Source organism: Lathyrus oleraceus, chromosome 4 (assembly GCF_024323335.1).
Source record: "Lathyrus oleraceus cultivar Zhongwan6 chromosome 4, CAAS_Psat_ZW6_1.0, whole genome shotgun sequence".
NCBI classification, from domain to species: Eukaryota; Viridiplantae; Streptophyta; class Magnoliopsida; order Fabales; family Fabaceae; genus Lathyrus; species Lathyrus oleraceus.
This window is the reverse complement of record NC_066582.1, coordinates 41,022,820-41,043,504: the sequence shown is the minus strand read 5'-3', so window position 1 is coordinate 41,043,504 and position 20,685 is coordinate 41,022,820. Positions and strand designations below refer to the sequence as shown.

Here is a 20,685-nt window from a genome sequence, read left to right as displayed (position 1 = left end):
TCTTAGCCACATATAAGAGCAAAAAAACATAGAGAATAAGATGAAGAAGATAAGAGGAAGAAGACCCCTCACTATCTGATTGTCTAAACCACCTACTAGTAAAGAGTTTCCCCCTTTACCATAATTTTCAACAAATATTCAAGTTTTTGGTTATGGTGTTCTTCTCCAACCTAGAGTTGCCTCCTTACCACTCTTTCCTCTTTGCCCAAATTCTCATGTATTGTCAAAATCCTTCTTCGTACCACTTTTCTATCTAAATAACCTAATATTAATTTTAATAATTATATACCTTTCCCTTATCTTTCCTTTATTCTACCTTCTCGCTCTAATTTTTTTCATTAGTCAAGTTTTCACCTCAAACTTCTAATTCTCTATTTTTCTATTATTTTAATTAAATAATAATCTCGTAATTCTCAAGTAAATCATAAAAAAGCATATAAGCATTTTATCACTCAATTAAATAAATAAAATTAATTAAAATTTAATTAAATAATTAACTGAAAACTTGGGGTCTTACACGCCTCGCCCCGTTCAACCATCCTCTTCGCATATCAAGTTTTCTTCTCAGCAACAAGCATGGGGTCATCCTTTATACAAACGAATAAAAAAATAAATGAAAATAACAACGCCAATCAGAACACTTTTTTATCACTCTCATAGACTCGGTCATACTCCACCACCTCCCTTGCACTCATGATATAGAACGCCTTCAATAACTCGATGGCTTCTCTTTCCATCTCCCTCAGCAGGTCACAGTTGAAACCATTTATTGGCACGAGGTTACTCGTCCATTGCAAGGAAAACTGGTGCTCATCAATCTCTTCAAATACAACCATGGAGCATTCCCTTCTTCCATGTACCCTCACGAATTGATCTTTCTAGTTTCTAGCATTGGACAAATATGGGGCGAGCAGAGCCCTATTGGCTAGGGCTCCTATGGACACCCAACTACATTTCCCTACACCCTTGGGTCCATATAATTAGAAAAGGGTAATGCTAACTTGTGCCCCAAGGGCACATGTTAAGAAACCAATAAATAGAAAATTTATTTTAAAAAAATAAATAAAATTATTAATTATAAATTTCTAATAAATTCAATACACAATTTCAAAGAATTTATTTCTTTATTTATCTCTTAACTTGTGCCCTAAGGGCACAAGTTAGCATTACCCTTAGAAAAATACACCTATTGTAGGTGTGATCTTCAAACTCCTACATACAATCTTAAACCCCATAATAAAGGCCTAACTATTCGAGTGTATTTGGGATGGGGAAACATTGATGGTTTTGAGGACCTTAGACTCAAGTACGGTAAATGGAATCCCAACTCCCAAATTATAAATAATAAGATTGTACATATAAAAGAACGCGTCCATGATCCTTGAGGCGTCGTCATATTGACCCTTCAACCTTCCTCACACGGCTCCAATGTGATGTCACATTTGTCTCCAGTAACTTACATATATAGGCTCTTACGAAACATGGTCACCTTATCCTCGCTAGTGTATGTATGAATATCACCAACACCTCCACTGAAATGACTGATATTTGTAGCCTCCATTAATGATCCTGAGAAAGAATATGGCAAAATAAGGTTACCATCACTACACTCGTACAAATTAGAAGTGCTAGAATTGCGGTCGTAACTCTCAAACATCATTAACTCTACAGGATTCCAATCGACCCTCCCATCACACCGCCTTGAATTCACTATACAATGTCTCAACGTCTCACAAATCCCCTCATATGTCTTAGGTTGTACTACAAATCATTTTCATCTAACTCCCTAAAACCGTCATTTCTAATCGTAAAAAACAAAATAAGAACAAAAAGGGAAAAGGTGCTCAATAGATATAATGTGTTTGATTAAATGAAGAAGGTAAGCTTGAAAAAGGAATGCAATCACTGAGAGAACGCAAAGACGAAATGCAGAAGGAAACAATTGAAGATGAAATATTGTGAATATTTAAAGGTTTGATTTTCCCCTAGGTTGAGTAGGGTGATCATCACCTAGATAGTATAGTGATAAACACTTCTATAGAGGCATAACATCAATGCATCTCACTGTGAGCAGGAAAATAGATTGATGATGTGTATTGTTTGGTCATTCCAAAGGCAGTTTCATCGTTGCATTAAATACATCATTTTCCCCAAAAACTTGATTGTCACGCATGTCTCACTCATGGCCTCGATACCATGGAACATCATACCTCAAAAACATGACTCAAACTTTCGCGCTAGGTGATGCGCCCAAACCACTCACCTTTTTCAGGTTTCGTACCCGAGTGGCTCGCCCTTCCAGACCTCACACCTGAGGGAATCACCCTTCTAGACCTCGTGTTTATGATCAGATTTAATAACATCGTCATTCCAAGCCTCGTGATTGAGGGACTGTGAACCAGTATGCCTTAGTTTAATCACTTCATCATTTCAGACCTCATATAGGGATTGTGAACATGAATAACTTTGGATGGGCCTCGAAGAGGCTGACCCATGAATCATCAAGCCCGAAAATAATGTGGAAAAAGTTTGGGCGGAAAAAGAGGGATCACGTGTCGATCATGTGATTCCGCCTAGTCCAGCCCAATGTGTCTCAATCATGGATTGGCCAGTCCGACCCACAACATCTCAACCATGGATCACAAGAATATGTGTCAAGACACGTATTAGGGAGATAACTGAAGTTGTAACTAGTCAAATTACTCCCACGATCTGGTCAAGACTAGGGGATGTGTGGTCGAACATATAGGCAAGTAAATCGGTGTCTTTAGCAACCATTGAGTCTAAGAACTGAATCTATAAATACATCAACCATGGGATTAGAGAGAAGATTGACTTTTTCACATTTCAAACCTCAAAAACCCTCGTGAACCTCTCATCCCATGCAATGTATTCTCTATTATATTTACTACAAGTACATTACTCACAGGCTCGTATATTTGAACAATTAAACAGACTTACATAATACCTCTAACGTGTGGGGTGAAATTGCACTTCAAATATTGGTTTAAGCTTCTAGCTGGCGGAAAATTTCACACCGACTATTTGAAGATCAAGAATAACCTACACATGACAAACATGATGTTTACAATTTGTACGCTCGAACTTTGGAGATGGTGCTGAGATATGCAGAGTATATTCTTTGTATATAATCTTATTCTTTATCGAAATTGATTGTGCTTATATTCTCTCTCTTAATTAAGGAATTCTCTTTGTACACCTTTAATTATAAATATCATCAGGATGATAGCTAATCTCTCAAGTTATTTAAATGGCATACCAAAAGCTTTCAGAAAGTTACAATAAATACAAGTGTTTGGAGAAAGCCAAAGATTCAATACACTACAAAAATTGAGGGAAAAAACAATCACTGTACAGTTAACCTTGATAAAAAATGATCCACCATACCCTTTCTTCAACATGCACCAACCATGTTTTTTCTAATCAACAAAAATTTACACCTGCATTTATCAGATAATACAATGCAGCAGACATATAATGAGGGTATAAGGAAAAAGAGAACAGACATGAATGGAAGCTGCAATCTTTATCATAACATTTACAAGATATAAACTTTGAACATATAAAACAAATGGGCCCCACCTCATGAATTTTCATCACACAGGTCGGATTGAGATTCACTAGTTTGTAACCTTGGAGGAGACCATTGATCCGGCACCATAAGAAAATATAAGCTCATTGCTTTTCTGAACCGTTTCTTGTACTGCTGTGGTGATATAACAGTTGGAGAAGTATTCTTAGGTCCACCAAGAATCCCTGAAGTCTTCACCCAAGTTTCAAGGTGCTTGTCCCATGTATATTGCCTCATAAAATCAATGATGCCTAAGACTAGTTCATGTTTCTCCTCATCCACGCCAACCAGCAATGAGTAGTCCATCACATATATTGACTGCAACCATATGCATACATTATTATATTTTCTTAACAAAATCGTAAGATTGTCATATATTTAGAGATGGCTGTAGTGTGTAAGTATGGTTGTGTGGTCAAAGTGAAGTTCTCTCATAGAAAGATAAATCTTACAAGCTTTAGCTATTTTGTTCTTCTCAATTGACAGTCAAAATTTAAATAGTGAAAATGAGAAAGAAAATTTTATGCGAGAAAACCCAAGGTAGAATTAGGGTAAAGCATGAAAACTAAGAAGGGCAATCAGACTTACAGCAAGGAATGCGGTATCATTCCACACAGCCCTCTCAAGAAGCCGCTTTGCCTTGTTCCCAACAAATATTGGAGAGGTTGGCATAGCTTCAATGAGATTCTGATCCAGAAGAACTTTATTGCTCCCACTTGTATCTGGATTGTATCTTGATCGAGAAGAACCTTTAAGGTCATAAAGCCGCCTAATGTTCCGCCGATAAAGAAGATTTTCCATAACCAGAACATCCATTTTTGTTTCCTTCCCTCCTTTGAGATGTTTTGATGTTACCTTGAAAGAAAATTAAGACATATCAGCACACCCAATGAGAACAGAAGAACGTATCAATGATTTAGACTAGGAAAGCTGTATCACAATAATGATTCAAGCCAAATCTATGATGAGACCGTTTATTTAGTTGCATAAGTATGTTTCTTCATATGACTGGCTAAAATATTGGATGGAACATGAATCTGATAGAAAAAAAAAATACTTGGATAATCCAATGATTCACACACTGCCCCCAAATACTTTCATCATAGACTTTGACATATATATCTATATATTTAATATGAAATATAAAAACACATTCAGTACAAGGTACACTAGTCTTAAGCATACGCTTATAAATATATTAATGGGGGAGGGCAGGTACCACAACTTTATAAAGTATGCAAATTATCATGTACTGCATCAATATGAATTGATCTACAACTTTAAATACTAGAAATAAATAAGTCAGTAAACATTCAAATCAGAACATAGGTTAATTTAACAAAAAATACCTGATAAATGCCCAAGATCTTTGCTAGACAGGTTGGGCTTCCTGTATTGATTGACTCAGATAAATATTTAAAATAAGCTGGTGCAAACTTGATAAATGATTCAAGCTCTGTCTTTGTAACCTGCTTGACAACAAATCTATCATCAAGAGTTTTTGCAAAGAAAACATTACTCTTTCCTCCCTGAGCCCCCCACTTCTTACAACGGCTAAGGGACCGCACAAAATCTAGTTCAGTAGGGCAACAAGTTCTTCTTAGAGCCTCAAATCTCTTTGCATAGTAACAAGTTACAGTATATTTCACTTTTCCAAGGGAGCTATCATCATTAAAAGAAACCCTTGCATGAAAATCCTTTGAGTACAGGGGTGAATCCCCCCCAACCAGTGAACTACGAGACCCAGAAGTGGATAACACTGTGCTCTCATCAGAAGATCTGTAACTATTAGTAATAGTCTCGTCAAAAGAATTGAGAGAAAGTAGGCTGGTTGAATCAAATAGTGGCAATGAAACGGAACTTTCTAAACTGTCTTTAGGTCTATCAGATTCTGACATCTGGATATGATAATCTTTTGACACAAGCACATGTGCTATAACACTAGTAGGCTCATCATCATACACAGGCACTATGGTATCATTAATGCCAGCAGGCAGAAGCAGTCTAGCACCAGTCTGGTGGTCCAACTCTCGGAATGATAAAATGTAGACAAAGTTGTATTCAACAAGCTTCTGTGTATTGAAGGCTGAAGTTTTGTTGACTGAGCATGAGTTTGCAAAAGGCATCCCAGTCCATCTAGTATCAAGTCCTTTGGAATGCAATCTAGAATCATGAGTGTAACCTGTTTCAATCCCACCTATATCAGCAGAATAATTAACAAGATTGGATTTTGCAGTAACTGTTGCTGTAGGTGAATGAACCATCACAGCTTCCGCATCAGAAATTTGACAACCATTTTCCTTGTATAGTATATTTTCCGGGTGAGTTTCACCAGTCCATGCTGCATCAAGGGTATCAGATAAATCAGCCACATTACGAGACCCTCCTTCAGACGAAGATCTCCTCCGTACAGATCCTCCAAACTCCGAACAGTTAGATTTATCATTGATATTCGTGCCTGGAGAGAGGGAAAGGTCAAACTTAACATGGGCGGTGTCTTTACTTTTGTCCTCACCTTTGATCATTTCACCAGACTGGCTAAGGTGGCTAATGTTTTCTAAATCAAGGTTTCCATTAGGTTTTGTTTTCAAAAGAGAAAAATCAGAACTGCTATGGCCTCTCGCAGGCCTTGTGGCCACATCTGTATCAACAACCTTTTCCTTAGAACCAATTGATTTCTCTTTCTGATAGGAGTTCCTTGAATCTTGTGAAAAAGTAATTTTACTTTGATTGGATGCATATACCAGGCGCTGGTCCCATACATAAGAAAGAATAAGGATGTGCCGGCGCAATTTACAGAGCTCTAGAATATCAACCATGAGCCCGCCAGTTTTGGCCTCGTTATGCAGAAACTTTTGTAACAAATCCTAGATATTCAACATTCCAAAAGGGAAACCAAAAATTAATGTGCAATCGCCTATTAACGAGCAAGGAAAATCAACAAAATTTAAATGAACCCAATTTCTGTGTCAATTAATTTGGTAAGTAAATGGAGGACTAGAAAGAACAAGAGTGTAGTCAAAAAATTTATTCCTTTTCATTTGGAAACACGTTTTTGAAAGATGAGGGGAAGGATCAAGAGAGTAGTTGAAGGAGCAACGAATCTCAATGTCTCAAACCACCTACCTCAAGTTCTTCTTTCTCTTTCTGCAGCATTCCTTCAAGTTCAGCAATCAAATGCCTAAAATCTGCCACTGTTTTTCCACCCTCCTGCAGCACATAACCTGAAAACTTCTCTGAAATTTGATTTAGAGCGTTGCACACTTCACTAAACAGTATTTCAGCCTTGTTATGCACCTGTTGACAAGATCAACAATCTCATGAATACAGAAAGATTCAGAAGTGAGTGTTATATCTAATATCTCAACTAAGATTAGCTTATCAACCTCATCTACTTCTTTCTGTAGCCAGTCCTGATTATCACAGTTGAATTCCAGTTTAGATGGGGGAAGATAAACAGAATGAAGGTCAATTGAAGCATAGCGAAAGCAGGCAACCATCTTCCCAAATCTGCATACAAAATGAAGATGATTCAAGAAGAAAACCAGCTGTATTTGTGTAATGCAGTTCTACCATCACACCTTACAGTTAAAGACTTTGTTTTTGTAACTGATTAAGCAAAACATCAACTTTCTTTGAATTTCAAGTTCAGTATAGTTTTTGCTCACTAATATTCAACCACACCCCATTCATCATGCTTTTAACTTATGAGAAAAAGCATACCCGTAGAATCTTAAACAGTCTCTGTGGAGAGAATGACCACAATTTGCAACCCTGCTTGCTGCTGCATGATTTGAGAAACTCAGTTCTAAGAATTTCCCAAAGGATAGGCCCCAGGCCGCATCAGACATAACTACTCTCCGTGTGGCGGGAGGAAAACCATTTACACGAGGACATTTCAGGCACCTGTGCCACATCCAGATTTTACCTTCCCTTTCCCCTGGTAAAGGAAACTCAGATAGTTTCTTAACAGAAATTGTTAGGCTCCCTTGCCTATGAGTATAACAATGAACATGAGCTTCAGGTGGCATTTCACATGAACGGCAAGTGTAATTCTAAAATGGAAATGTTAACTCTTATTAGTAGAAATTGTGATACAATTTATTTGTAAAAAGAAGGGATTTGGTAGAACAGTTACCTGATCAAATAGTTGATCTCTCAAAAATCGACCCAAAGGCTTATCAGAGCTTCCATAGTATTTAATTCTCACAAGATGGGATCTTTCACAAACAGTTCCTTTCCACACACAACGTGTTGATAAGAAGACCAAAATACTCTGATGGTCGGAAGTTGAGGGAGGAAAATCTTCTTGTGAATGTATCATGTCATTATCAAAATTATAACTCTTGTCATCATCATGTTTTACAACAGGTGACTCAGGACCAGCTCCTTGATTTGAAGCCAGTGCTACAGCTTTGATGTGGTTATTGCCATCTCTCCCAGAAGGCTCAAAGGTGCCAAAGAAATCTGAAATAAGATCAGCACGTATCATTGTCTTTGTTCCTTCATCTTGTCTGTAATGTACAGATTCCTTGGGACGTTCTTTGCCATCCTTCTCCGAGGCAACACTGTTGATAGATTCACCCACCAGTGATCTTTCAATGGATTCACTGCAGCTAGATGAGGTTCTATGCGCCTTGTACCCATCATTACACTTCAGTACTTCTTTATTAGTTTCAGCTCCCTGATGCTCTCTACCGGTGACAGCAGAAAATCCAGGGATTGTTGAAATGGATTTTACAATACTAGATGGTTTATCAGGTAGTGCAACGGTTATGGGAGATTTTAAGGGAAGCTCTAGGGGTGAAGCACCTTCATCTGCCAGAAAAGATGTTTCCAACGCCAAATGATATGCTGCAAAGACTCCATATTGGACTACATGTTTCACCTTCTTCAACTCATCCCCATTTGATCCTTTGAGCAAGATCTTCAAAGTAAAACAAAAAATATGAATAATGAATAAACACAGGGAAAAAGTGGAACAACAGAACAACTCAACTTCTCTTCATAACTTATTATTCTGTGTCAATTATGTTAAATACTAACCCTAGATATAGGTTAATGAAGATTAGGATATACAAATTGCAGCTTACTGTTAAAACCTAAAGTTCGGATTCATAATAAACCATAACTAAGATATAGGACTGGAAGACTATGTGCTGACACTGATTTTCATGTCCCAAAATATGCCAGGTTAAAGAACTTACCGTGCAACCCAGTGGTTTCGGGCAATCCTCAAAGAACATCAAAGTCTTCGTTGATTTTTTCCCAATTTGTCCAGCACTGCCATGTTCCTCAAAGAACTTGTCGACGTGGAACTTTTCACAGTAACCCAGTTTTGGGGAGGTCAAATGATCAATTGAAGGGACAATCTGTGCTCCGGTACACCGGGCAATACGTTCTAAAAGTGGTCGTTTAATATTCAGAACAAGAGATATGTCTTTAGCAAGAAGGTATTCTTGAGCATAACGAGATACGGACTTCTCTACCAAAAGAACATTGGGGTGATGAGCATCAATCTTCGCAACTGCCATCTTCAAATGGTCCATCTCCTGGGAAAGAGTAAAAATATCATTATATTTTTAACAGTTATTAATGCTACCTCTGTACCTAAATATAAGACCTTCTTGAGAAAAAAAATCCCTTCTTATAAGACCCTTTTTGAATTTTCAACTGCATTAATTATTTCTTACCAACCTACCCCTATTTATTTTACATCTTTTTCTGCATTCAACATAAATACTGTGATGAGAAAATAAACTAATTATCGCTCTTGAAGGACAAACTTGTAAAAACAATATCAATTATAAGCAAATTCAATATTGCTACTAACTTTCTTAATTCCTGTGATTTTGCAAAGAAGAACCTATATTTGATATATAATTATCAAATTCTAAGAGCTGAATTTGGTGGAGAACCTGCTGTAACAATGTATCAACACTTGATAACTGGTTAGAAACACGTTGATACTCCAAAGCACCTCCAAGTATTAGAAAACGTGGTTTATCAATTTTTGATGTCATCCGCCGATGAGCCACATTCTTCTTACAAACTATGCCTTTAACCACCAAACTGGAAATAGAAATTAGAGCATCAAGGGTATATAAAAAATAAGAAATAAGAAATGACGAGTAAACCAATAAAGTCTTCTACCAAAACGAGAATCATATGGATCAGATAACACACTTTTCCACTCACCCGCATTTTCAAACACCCAGTTTGTGATATTATTAAGAAAACAGACTTGCCCCAGTTACCAGTGTACTCTACCATCCTCAGATTGCCATGTCCCTAGCAATCCATCCCCCAAATAAGCATAATGGACTTACACACTTAGCAGACAAAAGATGCATAAAATTATAAGAACTTTTTCCTAACAGACATTTTAAGGAGGGAGGGATTCTTTTAACCAGAATGGATATGACAAAAAGTAAGGATAGAATAGGATTAAAAAGAAGAGATAAATCAATCAACTGTCTTTCAATACAATCAATCAGCTGTGAGCATTAATTATGGGCCTATTCTTCATAATGGGCCTACAAGAGGTCACACTATTATGATTTTTTTGTCCCTGTATTTATCTCTGATGCACGGAAAACTATGGAAGGAATCAAAGCAACAGAGTTATCAGTAACATAGATCAAAGTCATACACATACGTTGTCTACCGGAAGACTGAAACAACATAGCAAAATAAAAGCTTGAGAAGCACACAGATTAATACATTAGTTCATTACTATTTTTCCTCGGTTCACTATCTATACCTTTCATTTCGATGCCCACAAGCTATGCATTTAACCTTTACATATCCACCAGGATCCATGCCTCCACCCCTACTCGTATCAGGCTTCAGAAGCGTTGCAGCTTCCCAAGACAAAGTGGTAATTATATCCAACCAACTCTCTTTTCCGTCGTCATCAACAATTAGGCTTTCCACCTGCAAAAGCTGAGCTACCAGAGCTCTAAAATGCCCTTCCACAACATTCTTCATGGCCTTCCTGTTATCACCTGATTTATCTCTGCTGCTAAATTCTCCAGAACCAAAGCTAGAGGAGGATCGTAGATATCCCCATTCTCCAGTACCACCTTCGTCTTCATCATCATCATAAAGAACAGCTTCTCTATCATCCTCTTCATCCTCCGCCTCCGGAGGTAGCCACAGCAGTCCATTATTCTCAAAATCCACAGGCTCCATATTATTAGCCTCCTCCTGATAGGGAGATGTTTCGCATCCATCAGTATGATCATGCTCATCAGCTTCTTTTCCCAGTGCTTGAATTCCATCTGCACCTTCTAGCTCAAGATTCTGTGGTGCCTCTACACAATTCGAACTTCTTTCCTGAATGTTATCTCCATCAGAATGTGTTATATGTGGTCCATAGACACGGTCAATCCCCTGAATGTTAACTAGGTCGTCATAGTCATTGATGCGAGAATAAGGCCTTGATTCTGTATCAGAATGGTAAACACCATAATCATCATCCTCGTCGTCACTCCTGTTCGAAAGAATAGACATATAATAACAGTAAGAACAGGAAGGAAAAAAAAAACTGATCAGAACAACAGAATTGACCACCATGATTTGATGCACCAGTCAAATGTATATTTCTAAAAGTCAATGAATCAGAGTTTACAAATAACATTCAGAACTAATGCGAAAAAGGATCCTGTCTATACACCACTTTTTCTCTATAAAAGAAAGACATACCTGTTGAAGCAATAGCCATATTGGTTAGAATTCAAATTCTCTACAGCCAGAGAGTCACTAGTACTCCTCTCCGAATTCAAATTTTCTTGCTCATCCATTATCAGATTCAATTGGGAAGATTGATGTGGACTACAAGGCACACACTGATAAGACCCGGTTGAATAAGGAACTGAACAGGCAGTGCTGCTGCTACTGTGACAGGTGCAACTAGACTTAGAGCTGACCAAACTTGTCGAAGATGGTGAAGGGCTGAGACAAGGGACGGCTGAGGGAGTGCCATTATCAACTGCTGCTGCTACTCCCTTCTCCCATTGTTTAAAGCAATAGTTACAAACCCTAATCCTTTCCCAATCTTCACGAGCAGTATTTGGATCATGTGAAGACGCAGGAACAGAATTGGCAGTGCATTTTGCACAAAAAACACGACCACAGATTCTACAGTGATGCCTACGGTTGAAAACTGTGAAATGTGAATCACACTCGTAGCATACCCTACAGCTTTGATCTGGCATCCAAAAGTCCCTCGACACATTTGGTGGCTCAATCCTTCGAGGGATCCAGGACCTAACTACATCAACTATATCAGATATCTTCTTGTCAGGGGTGCCCATGGACTGTGACTCCACCCTAATCCACTCATTATGAGTTCTTCATTGACCAGCCTTGTTAACAATCCATGTATCTTGGCTCATGACGCTGTTAAAACAAATAAATATGCTTCAGCAATGGAAGAAAGAAAACAACCAAAACAAATACCTCTTTACAATATCACATCCAGTCATCGTGATTTTTAAAGTAAGAAGAACCATATTATAGACAACAATAATATTCAGTTAAGAACAGTGAATCAAGTAAAAACTAACTACATCAGTAGCTACACGAACCTTAAAATTAAGAGGTTTCATTTCAGTCAATTAAGTCAAATTGCTAAAACAATCTAGTCCAAAACAACATCAACAATTGGGAACAATAATTTAACCTAAAAAGCTAATAAAATAAAAGCTAAAAACCTCAGCATGTCATGTTTATTGTTGCCTTACCTATTCCAATCCCTGATATCAAAAAGCCCTGAATATGAATCCATCAAACCCCAAAATTTCCAAACAAAAACATCAAAATCAGAACAAATAGTACAATTCAGTTACCAAATGGAGTTTGAAAGATTGAGAAGACGCCAATGGCCATAACCATGGCAAAAAGAACTCAAATTCTGAGTTCAGATGATTTCATTAAGCTCAATGCATCATCATAATCAAGCAAAAAAATCAACAGAAAACAATAAAGCATATACAAAAAACATAAACTAATCAAGCAAAGAACCAAATAATCATCGAAATTAGAGCAATCGAGAGAGAAAAAAACTGTAAAAAAGATGAACATGCAAGTGAAAACAGTAAGTTTTGGGGAACGGAAACCTTTTGAGAAACCGCTATTATCAGATCTCAGAGCAGAGAGAGCTTGTTCAGAAAACGCCAGAGTAATAATTATAATAATAATGATAATTAGAAAGAGTGTGAAAATAAATAAATAAAATAAGAAAATAAGAAAATTTGAAAGATGAGAAGTAGTAAGAAGCAGTGAAAGAGAAGTGTGAAGAGTCGTACAGTCACACACTAAAAAAAGCAGCATTTGCTTCGCGCCACACCTTATCACGTGTGGATCCAAACTCTTATACTACCTCATCTTATTATTATTATTATTATTATTATTATTATTATTATTATTATTATTATTATTATTATTATTATTATTATTATTATTATTATTATTATTATTATTATTATTATTATTATTATTATTATCATTTCATATATTTTTCAGGTTAAAAATATCTTTTTTTAATATTTTCAAATTTACTTCCCGTTAATTTTAATGGAATTACAAGTAACTCTTTTTTATAAATAATTTTAAAATAGATACTTTTAAATTTTTTGGAGTGTTTATAAATAATTTATATAAAATAATATTATTGTCAATTGTAAATTAATAATTTATATTTTTTAACTCGATTAAAATATAGCGATTGAGTTATTTCATAGTGCTGCTCTTATATAAATGACTCAATTAAAATATGGTGACCGAGTTATGTCATAGTCTCTCTTATATAAATATGTCTTATATAAATGGCATAATTCTTTTGTTGTTTAGATTAATTCATTATTAATATATATTTTTACCTTAGACTTTTACATTTTTTTAAGCAAACAAAATATATTAAATAAAAAAAGTACAAACATGTTTGAGGAACAAATATTTCACCAAACAACCGCACAAAAGTGCTAAGACAACTTTAAAAGGGTAAGAATATTTCTTAACGCATCGTATATGTATTTGTTGTATCACGTGAATTTTTAAAAATATCATCTGATTTCGAATATGCATCTTCAAATGCACCTCTTACATATTCAATAAAAGTTATTTTGAGATGCGTCATGCAAGTTGAGTTATTTTTATTCTGGAGATGCACCTCCATAACATTTTAAGAAATATCTTATTTATTTATCAATTCAGTAAAAATTTCGGAGATTCATCTCCGGACTTATGGGCAGAATTTTGAAATTTTCTATCATCTTTGCATGTCATATATTTTCGAAAATGCATCTTCGAAAATATCTGTAAAAGAAGCACTTGCATATTCACACAACCATTATTGCAATATTTGGTGTTCAACCAAACATTTCACCCAAAAACCATTTATTCTCAATCCATTTTTTCACTTCAAATCTCCACTTTTTTTGTTCATCACATCATATGGAGCAAAAGAAGATATAATTTCAAGTAAAGATCTTTCATTTCTCTCTGCATTGCTCACATTAATCAAGCTTTTGCTGGAAAAAAAGAGTGTCGTGTCCGGAAATGTATCTCTGGCACGTGTATGAACTAGTCCGGAGATGCATCTCCAGAACTAGTATGTGTTCAATTTCCGATTCTGTTTTCAGCAGTGTCACATATATGTTGTTATGTTGTAATTGTTTTCATTAAATATGGTGCACCCCGATGTTTTCCCAAAATAAGTTGTTTCTCCGGATGTACAAGATGTTATCGTGAAGGTGGTAGATGTTGAACCAATTTAAAAACAAGATTCAAAACCAGTATAATAAGATACAAACATCATTTGGTCAGAGCATCACTGTTTTGGAACACAAGTTTAAAGACAACACTCTATATTCTCATTTGGTCGGTAACATTTCTCGGGCGGGTTTGAACTATATTTTTTACGAGTTGATAATGTAGGATCCAATAACGCAAAGTGTGGATGCACAATTGTGAAAACATATGGCCTCCCATGTGCTTATGTTATTACTAAAAAAGTGAAACTTGGTGACCAGTAAAAATGGATGAGGTTTGCACTCATTTGAAGAGACTTAGGTTTGATGATGATGGTGTCATGAATGACGAAAAATTGAATATATCTATTTTGACCAAATGGGAAGTGATACAAGAGAGATTTTTGAAATTCGACGACAACATGAAACTCCACATCAAAGAACAATTGAGGAAGATTATATATTCGGAAACCACCAAAATGAAATTGCCCTCTCAGACAGTAAAAACAAAAGGCGCTCTGAAGAAAATAAAGCCTACACCGAATGACAATTTGACTACACGGCCTCCTTAATATTTTGAACATGTTGACAAAGTATTTCCTGACTCACCAACTCCAAAATCTCAGAAAAAGTGTTGTCAAAGGAGCTCGCATTGGCAAACCACCTCCGATATCGCCTTTGCTAAAGATTCCATTCATCAACGAGATGTCGTTTTTTATGCAAATATATCAAGCTGAGGGTCAATGTTGTGGGGGACAGTATTACGGTTACCAAGTCGTTTCGGCTTTACTCGGTAAAGGAAAAGATAGTCATACACTTGTCCGCCATCAACTTATCCAAGAGTTGAAAATGCATAAAAAATCATACACACAATTGTATGGAAAGAAAGAAAATTTTGATGAAGTTTATGAGTCTTTTGTTCCTTGCCTTAGCGGTCTGGCACTAGAGGAAAAATAGATGCATTTCCCTGGCATGGGTCACCTAATAACATGTGTGTATGATAGAGTGTGTGTTGACCTGACACACTATGATTTTTCAGAAACCTTTTTTCTATTGTGCACTGTCTCACCTCAAAATCCAAATGATCTGATCATGTGTATTGGGTGACTTTCAAAAACAATACATTTTGTTCAAGTTTACTTGAAACTGGGATGTCTTATACCACTTATATCACCTGAGTGTACGGCTCATTCGACTATAAAATTTGATACTTGGTTGAATTATTTTATAGAAATGATGCAAGAATTTGAGAAATTGAACAATATTGAAAAAGAATCAAATGCACAAAAGTTCAAGGGGGTACCACCAATAGATTTAGTCAGCGACATATGTTTCCATTCGTTTTAAATTCTTGTTTTGCCGGACAAATAAGTGTATGTAATTGTGTCTCAATATAAACAAAGTGTTGTATATTCAACATTTGTTCATATTGTGTCCTAATGCATTCTTGATCATCCCCATAACAACATTTGTTCTTTTGTAAAAAAAATGGTTTTGTTCTAGAGGTTCTATGTTGGAATTGGTTCAGGATAAGTTTCGGAGATACATCTCTGAAGCAAGATAAAATAGGGTGCGGTTCTGGAGATATATCTTCGGAATCAACATGTCAGTCATTGAGTGGTCCATATTGATCTTTGGCTTCTATAAACTAAGGTGATCTTATGTTATTTTTCACACAAACTGAAAATGTCTTAAATTTCGCAACTAAACATTGATTGGTATGTCACAAATGTCTCGTTCTCCAGCTCTACACTCGGGCACATGTTCAAGCTCAACGACTTCACCTCCCTCGAAGATATCAAAGATAAAATCCATTATCTCCTACCCTACTGAGACAATCAAAGATTGTGAAGCTCAAGTATCATTCACTATCGATTGGCAATAGAGGGAAGACCGAGTTCAAGAAATTTGAGCTCGAGACGTAAGTGAATGTAAGGTCTATAAGGAATACGTTTTTCCGTTTCAAAACAAAAATTTCGCTCGAGTTGGAAGCGAGGATTTCAAGATCGATCGAAGATATTCTGAAGATGTTGAAGCGTCAAACTGGATATTGAAGTGTAATGATTCATTTTATGTTGAACTTATCTATGTAATCCTAATTTTATTTTATGAATTTTAATTTCAATTTGAAAAAAAATCTTGTTTTTGGATCTGGTACTGATGTGCCTGGCTTACGAAAATATAACTACGGGAAATTTTCGGAGATGCATCTCTAGAATAAAATAAATCAAACAATAGTGTGTCACTCTAAATAATCTTACTTGAGTGTGTGTTAGGGTGCATCCAGAAATGCATCTCCAAAAATAGGAGATATTTGTGGAAATTCGTGTGGTGCGATAGAAACTTATAGGGTGCCTTAAAAAGCTCTCAAAAGGTAATACAACTTTAATCGGTCTACACAAAAGTGGTATACAAAGCACAACTAGATCAAAATCCAAGAAAAGAACCAAATACAAAACAAACATATACACAATAAATACAATTCAACAAGCTCATTTTAGGACTCGAAACCAAATTTTAAAAAAAAGTATAAAGATACAACCAGAAAACGAAACAATCTATCTCTAGAATACAACAATTGAATCTGATCAACATTCTTATGTGTATAAAAATATATAATATATTTTTTATGTGAAAAACAATATTGTTAAACATATTTTTTATTTGAAAGGATAATTCAGCCTCCAATTTTAAATTTTAAATTTTTTTAAAAATATTCATGAGATTTTCAAACGAATTTAATTGTTATCTAATATGATCATTTATAAATATTATTCTAAAAATAACTATAATAAATTAAAAATGACATATTTTAAAAAAATTTACAGTTTTAATTAATTAACAATATAAACATTATTTACATTGATAGTGTGTATCAATTTACTTATTTTATAATCAAACATTATTTTAATTTTAGTAGTGATCACATTTTTACCTTAAAAAAAAGGTTGGTAGAAATGTTAACCAACTGCCACGCACCTTATATATCTGAAATTACACGTGTTTTCTTCAATTGTTAATTATTTCCAATAAAAAATAAATACATCGTTTTCTCATATATATTTTTAGTGAATATTATCATTTTCTTTTTCTCTTCTTAGATCACGATTATTTGTTTACTTTCATTTTTCCTTTCCCACTGTCACGAGAAACTTGACATTTTTTCGCCCAAACGACATGCAACATATCCAACCACTACGAGTTGTATCAATTTCAATAGATTCCATAAATAGAAAATGCAATAAGTATTAACTTCATATTTTTTTTTGTTTTTTATAATGATTAATATAAGAATAAAACCAAATGAAGCTCTACCAAGAAAAAGAGGATAAAATCAAGCAGAAAAATCGGTTTTGAAATTATTTTAGAAATAAATAAATTTGCAATATTATTATTCATCTTTATTTATTTTGTCATGTTCATTTGTATTTTGTAATCTAAAAATATATATTAAAAATATATATATTTTTTATTAAATAATATTTTTAAAATTTTTATAAAAGTCGATGTATAAGTTTTTATATAGTAACATTTATAGATTAAGTTCTTAATACGTGTCTTAAAGATTTTTCTTATAAGAAAACAAAGTTATTGACATTATGGAAAAAGTGTAAATCACATGACAAGTCATTTTAGATAGGAGTATTGTGATGAGAGATAGATATGCCGACGTTGGATCAATCTTGGTAGTTGGATGAGCATGCCAAACTACTACAATCAATGTAGACACATCAAAAAGTGAGATTCAATATTAAATAGAAATTCTTAGATTTTTAAATATTTAATATTCAATATACCAAACTACATAAAAATTTAAATAAAAATAATTTAAAAAGAAGATAAAAAAAAACAATGATCGTATTTTGAGATTGGTGGTATGAGATGGAATGTAATGGAGTTGAGTGGTAACTAATGTGATTCTATTGTCTGAATTTGTAAATAATGGATGAAATGGATCATGATGAAATTGTTCCTTCCAATTCTTCATTTTTTTTCCATCCAAATTGGAGTATATGTGATAGAATGAATATTTTTAATAAAATAATCAAACAATAAAATGGGGTCTATATTCCATTTCGCTCCAATATATTTCGTTTTGTTCTCATATATTTCATCAATCCAAACATAACCTTAAATTATAGTTTTTTAAATAAAAAAAGTATTTGGTTAATTGAATATGGTATTTTAAATATAAAAAAAAGCAATTGGTTAATTGAATATGGTATTGAAGTTCTAGTTACATTGGTTTTGAATCGTTTCATATGCTGACCCGTTTGATTTGTTATGGCATTTTGGGTTAGTTTATGTGCTAAGTAATTATTGTCTCTAGGAATGTGGTCAATACTCCCACCTCAAAATCGGTTAGGGTTTTTGAATGTGTCTTATATGATACTCTAGAGGGGTTGTATTCATCAGAGTTGTATCGCTTCTTATTCTATCTCTAACTCTTTCACGATTTTCTCACAATCTGTGTATATCATAATCTTTTTCTTTTCCAAAATGTGCGCCACCGTTGTGGCGTTTTGGATTGTTTGCGCTTCTCCCGTCGTGGGGTTTGTATGCCCTTTTTTACTCCATATAGCTTCAGCTTCAATCTCTCAGTGTTCTCATATTCCATTCGTCTATGACAGTTGTGTTAGCATCCATGCTGATATAGGTCATATCATCCTTCGTGTTCCTCTTGCTCTTAGTAATATTGGTCAAGTGTTTCTTCTTCTTGTTAACATACTCAATGTTGATGTTGTTTTTATCATGTTTGTATATGTTTTGATACCCGACTAACTTGAGTTTGCCTTTGTTTTTAGAGGCTCCTTTTGGATTATCCTGTGCGTTTTTGCTTTTCTAGATGGTGGATCTATGTTTATTTGGGTATCTTCTTCTTCCCATTCTCTAAGATTGTTGGTTATTTTTAGTTGTTTTCGCTTTGTTTTCAGTCAAAACCCTTAACATATGGTTTGTGGTTTGTTGTTTCTCTTTTAACTTATTGTTTTGTCAAATTTTAGGATTTTTTCTGGGCCATTTTTGGTAGTTAATGGTACATTTGCACTTGATCGCTTCGGTGATATATTGTGGTGCCTAGTATTTCTGGAACTATCCTTATAAGGATTCATGCCTCTTTGTTGATGGCGATGAGTCTCTTTTCCTTTTGGTTGGTGTTGATGAGGCTCTTGGAGGTAGTACTCTTCATGCATGTGAGTGTAAGTCATATTACATTCTTCCTCTTGCGTATGTCATCACCGCTTTAAAGCTTACCGTTGTGGTTTTCGTAACATCCCAAGGTTTTAAATATAAATTATAAATATTTTTCAGTAATTTATAATTTATTATTTATTCAATAGATTATTTTATGAACAAGGAATTTATAGAAATTATAAAACTATTAATTTTATGAAATTAGTATACCATAAATTTATTTACTTTATTTGTTAAAAGGGATGATATATGTGAGATTTAAAACTTTTAATCACATTTCAAACCTACTCATTTTATGTATTTTATAATTTTATCATTTAATTGATTTTATGTGATAGTGATAAAAATAATTTTTTTGACATAATAAATTATTTGATAAATTAGTATTTTTTAATAACTACTTTAATATATAATTTATTTTCATGCAAATTATCTGAGAATTATTCTTTCGAACGTGTTGACTATAACTTAATTTTGTTAAATTATTTAATCAATCTTGTGTATGTGATCGTTGTATATTTAATTAGTTCTATCTTAATAATTTATTTAATTTTGTGTATGTGATGGCAGTATATTTAATTAGTTTTATCTTAATAATTTAGAAAATACTAAATTTTGTTAATAATAAACAATTATATAATTAATGTAGACTATACTTTATCTTTTATTATTAAGAAAAAGTTAAATAAATAAATAATTTGTTAAATTTTATGAACTTTTAATAGAATCACCACACTATGAGATTTTTTTACCAAAACAACCCAAAATTTCAAGAAAATTTTCAAAATAATTTTGGTTTCAAAAAAATCCTCAAAGTACCCCACTTTTAAGAGGATGCGCCAATCCGATTGACGACTCCTCTTAAAAATTGAATGGAGACGCCAATTGGATTGACTATGGCACATGGTGCAGCCAATCCAATTGGTGTCCATGTGTATTTTTACAAAGGAGACGCCAATTGGATTGACACCTCAGTGTAAAATGTATTTTTTTGTTATAAATAGATGTGTTGTGTGAATCATTTTTTCACATCTCATTTCATCATTTGGCAATCATGTTTGGTGTTCGTCGCCGATACGGGAAGATGATTTATGCGAGAGACAAACCTCAGATGCTGATGTTGTTCTAGAACATCACTACGTTCGA

The 20,685-nt window shown here is 34.4% G+C and overlaps 1 protein-coding gene across 1 annotated transcript; it reads right to left on the bottom strand.

Annotated features, from left to right (window-relative positions):
• Positions 1-3,251: 3,251 nt before the first annotated feature.
• On the bottom strand, positions 3,252-12,688 carry LOC127138729 (1-phosphatidylinositol-3-phosphate 5-kinase FAB1A). Its single transcript, XM_051065233.1, has 12 exons — positions 12,445-12,688; positions 11,300-11,995; positions 10,356-11,087; positions 9,511-9,664; positions 8,800-9,144; positions 7,731-8,519; positions 7,316-7,647; positions 6,979-7,102; positions 6,719-6,889; positions 4,942-6,459; positions 4,181-4,447; positions 3,252-3,910 (listed from the first exon to the last, which is right to left on the bottom strand). The coding sequence occupies exons 2-12, from the start codon at positions 11,908-11,910 to the stop codon at positions 3,605-3,607; spliced, it is 5,349 nt and encodes a 1,782-aa protein (XP_050921190.1). The 5' UTR covers positions 11,911-11,995; positions 12,445-12,688; the 3' UTR covers positions 3,252-3,604.
• Between the last annotated feature and the right edge of the window lie 7,997 nt (positions 12,689-20,685).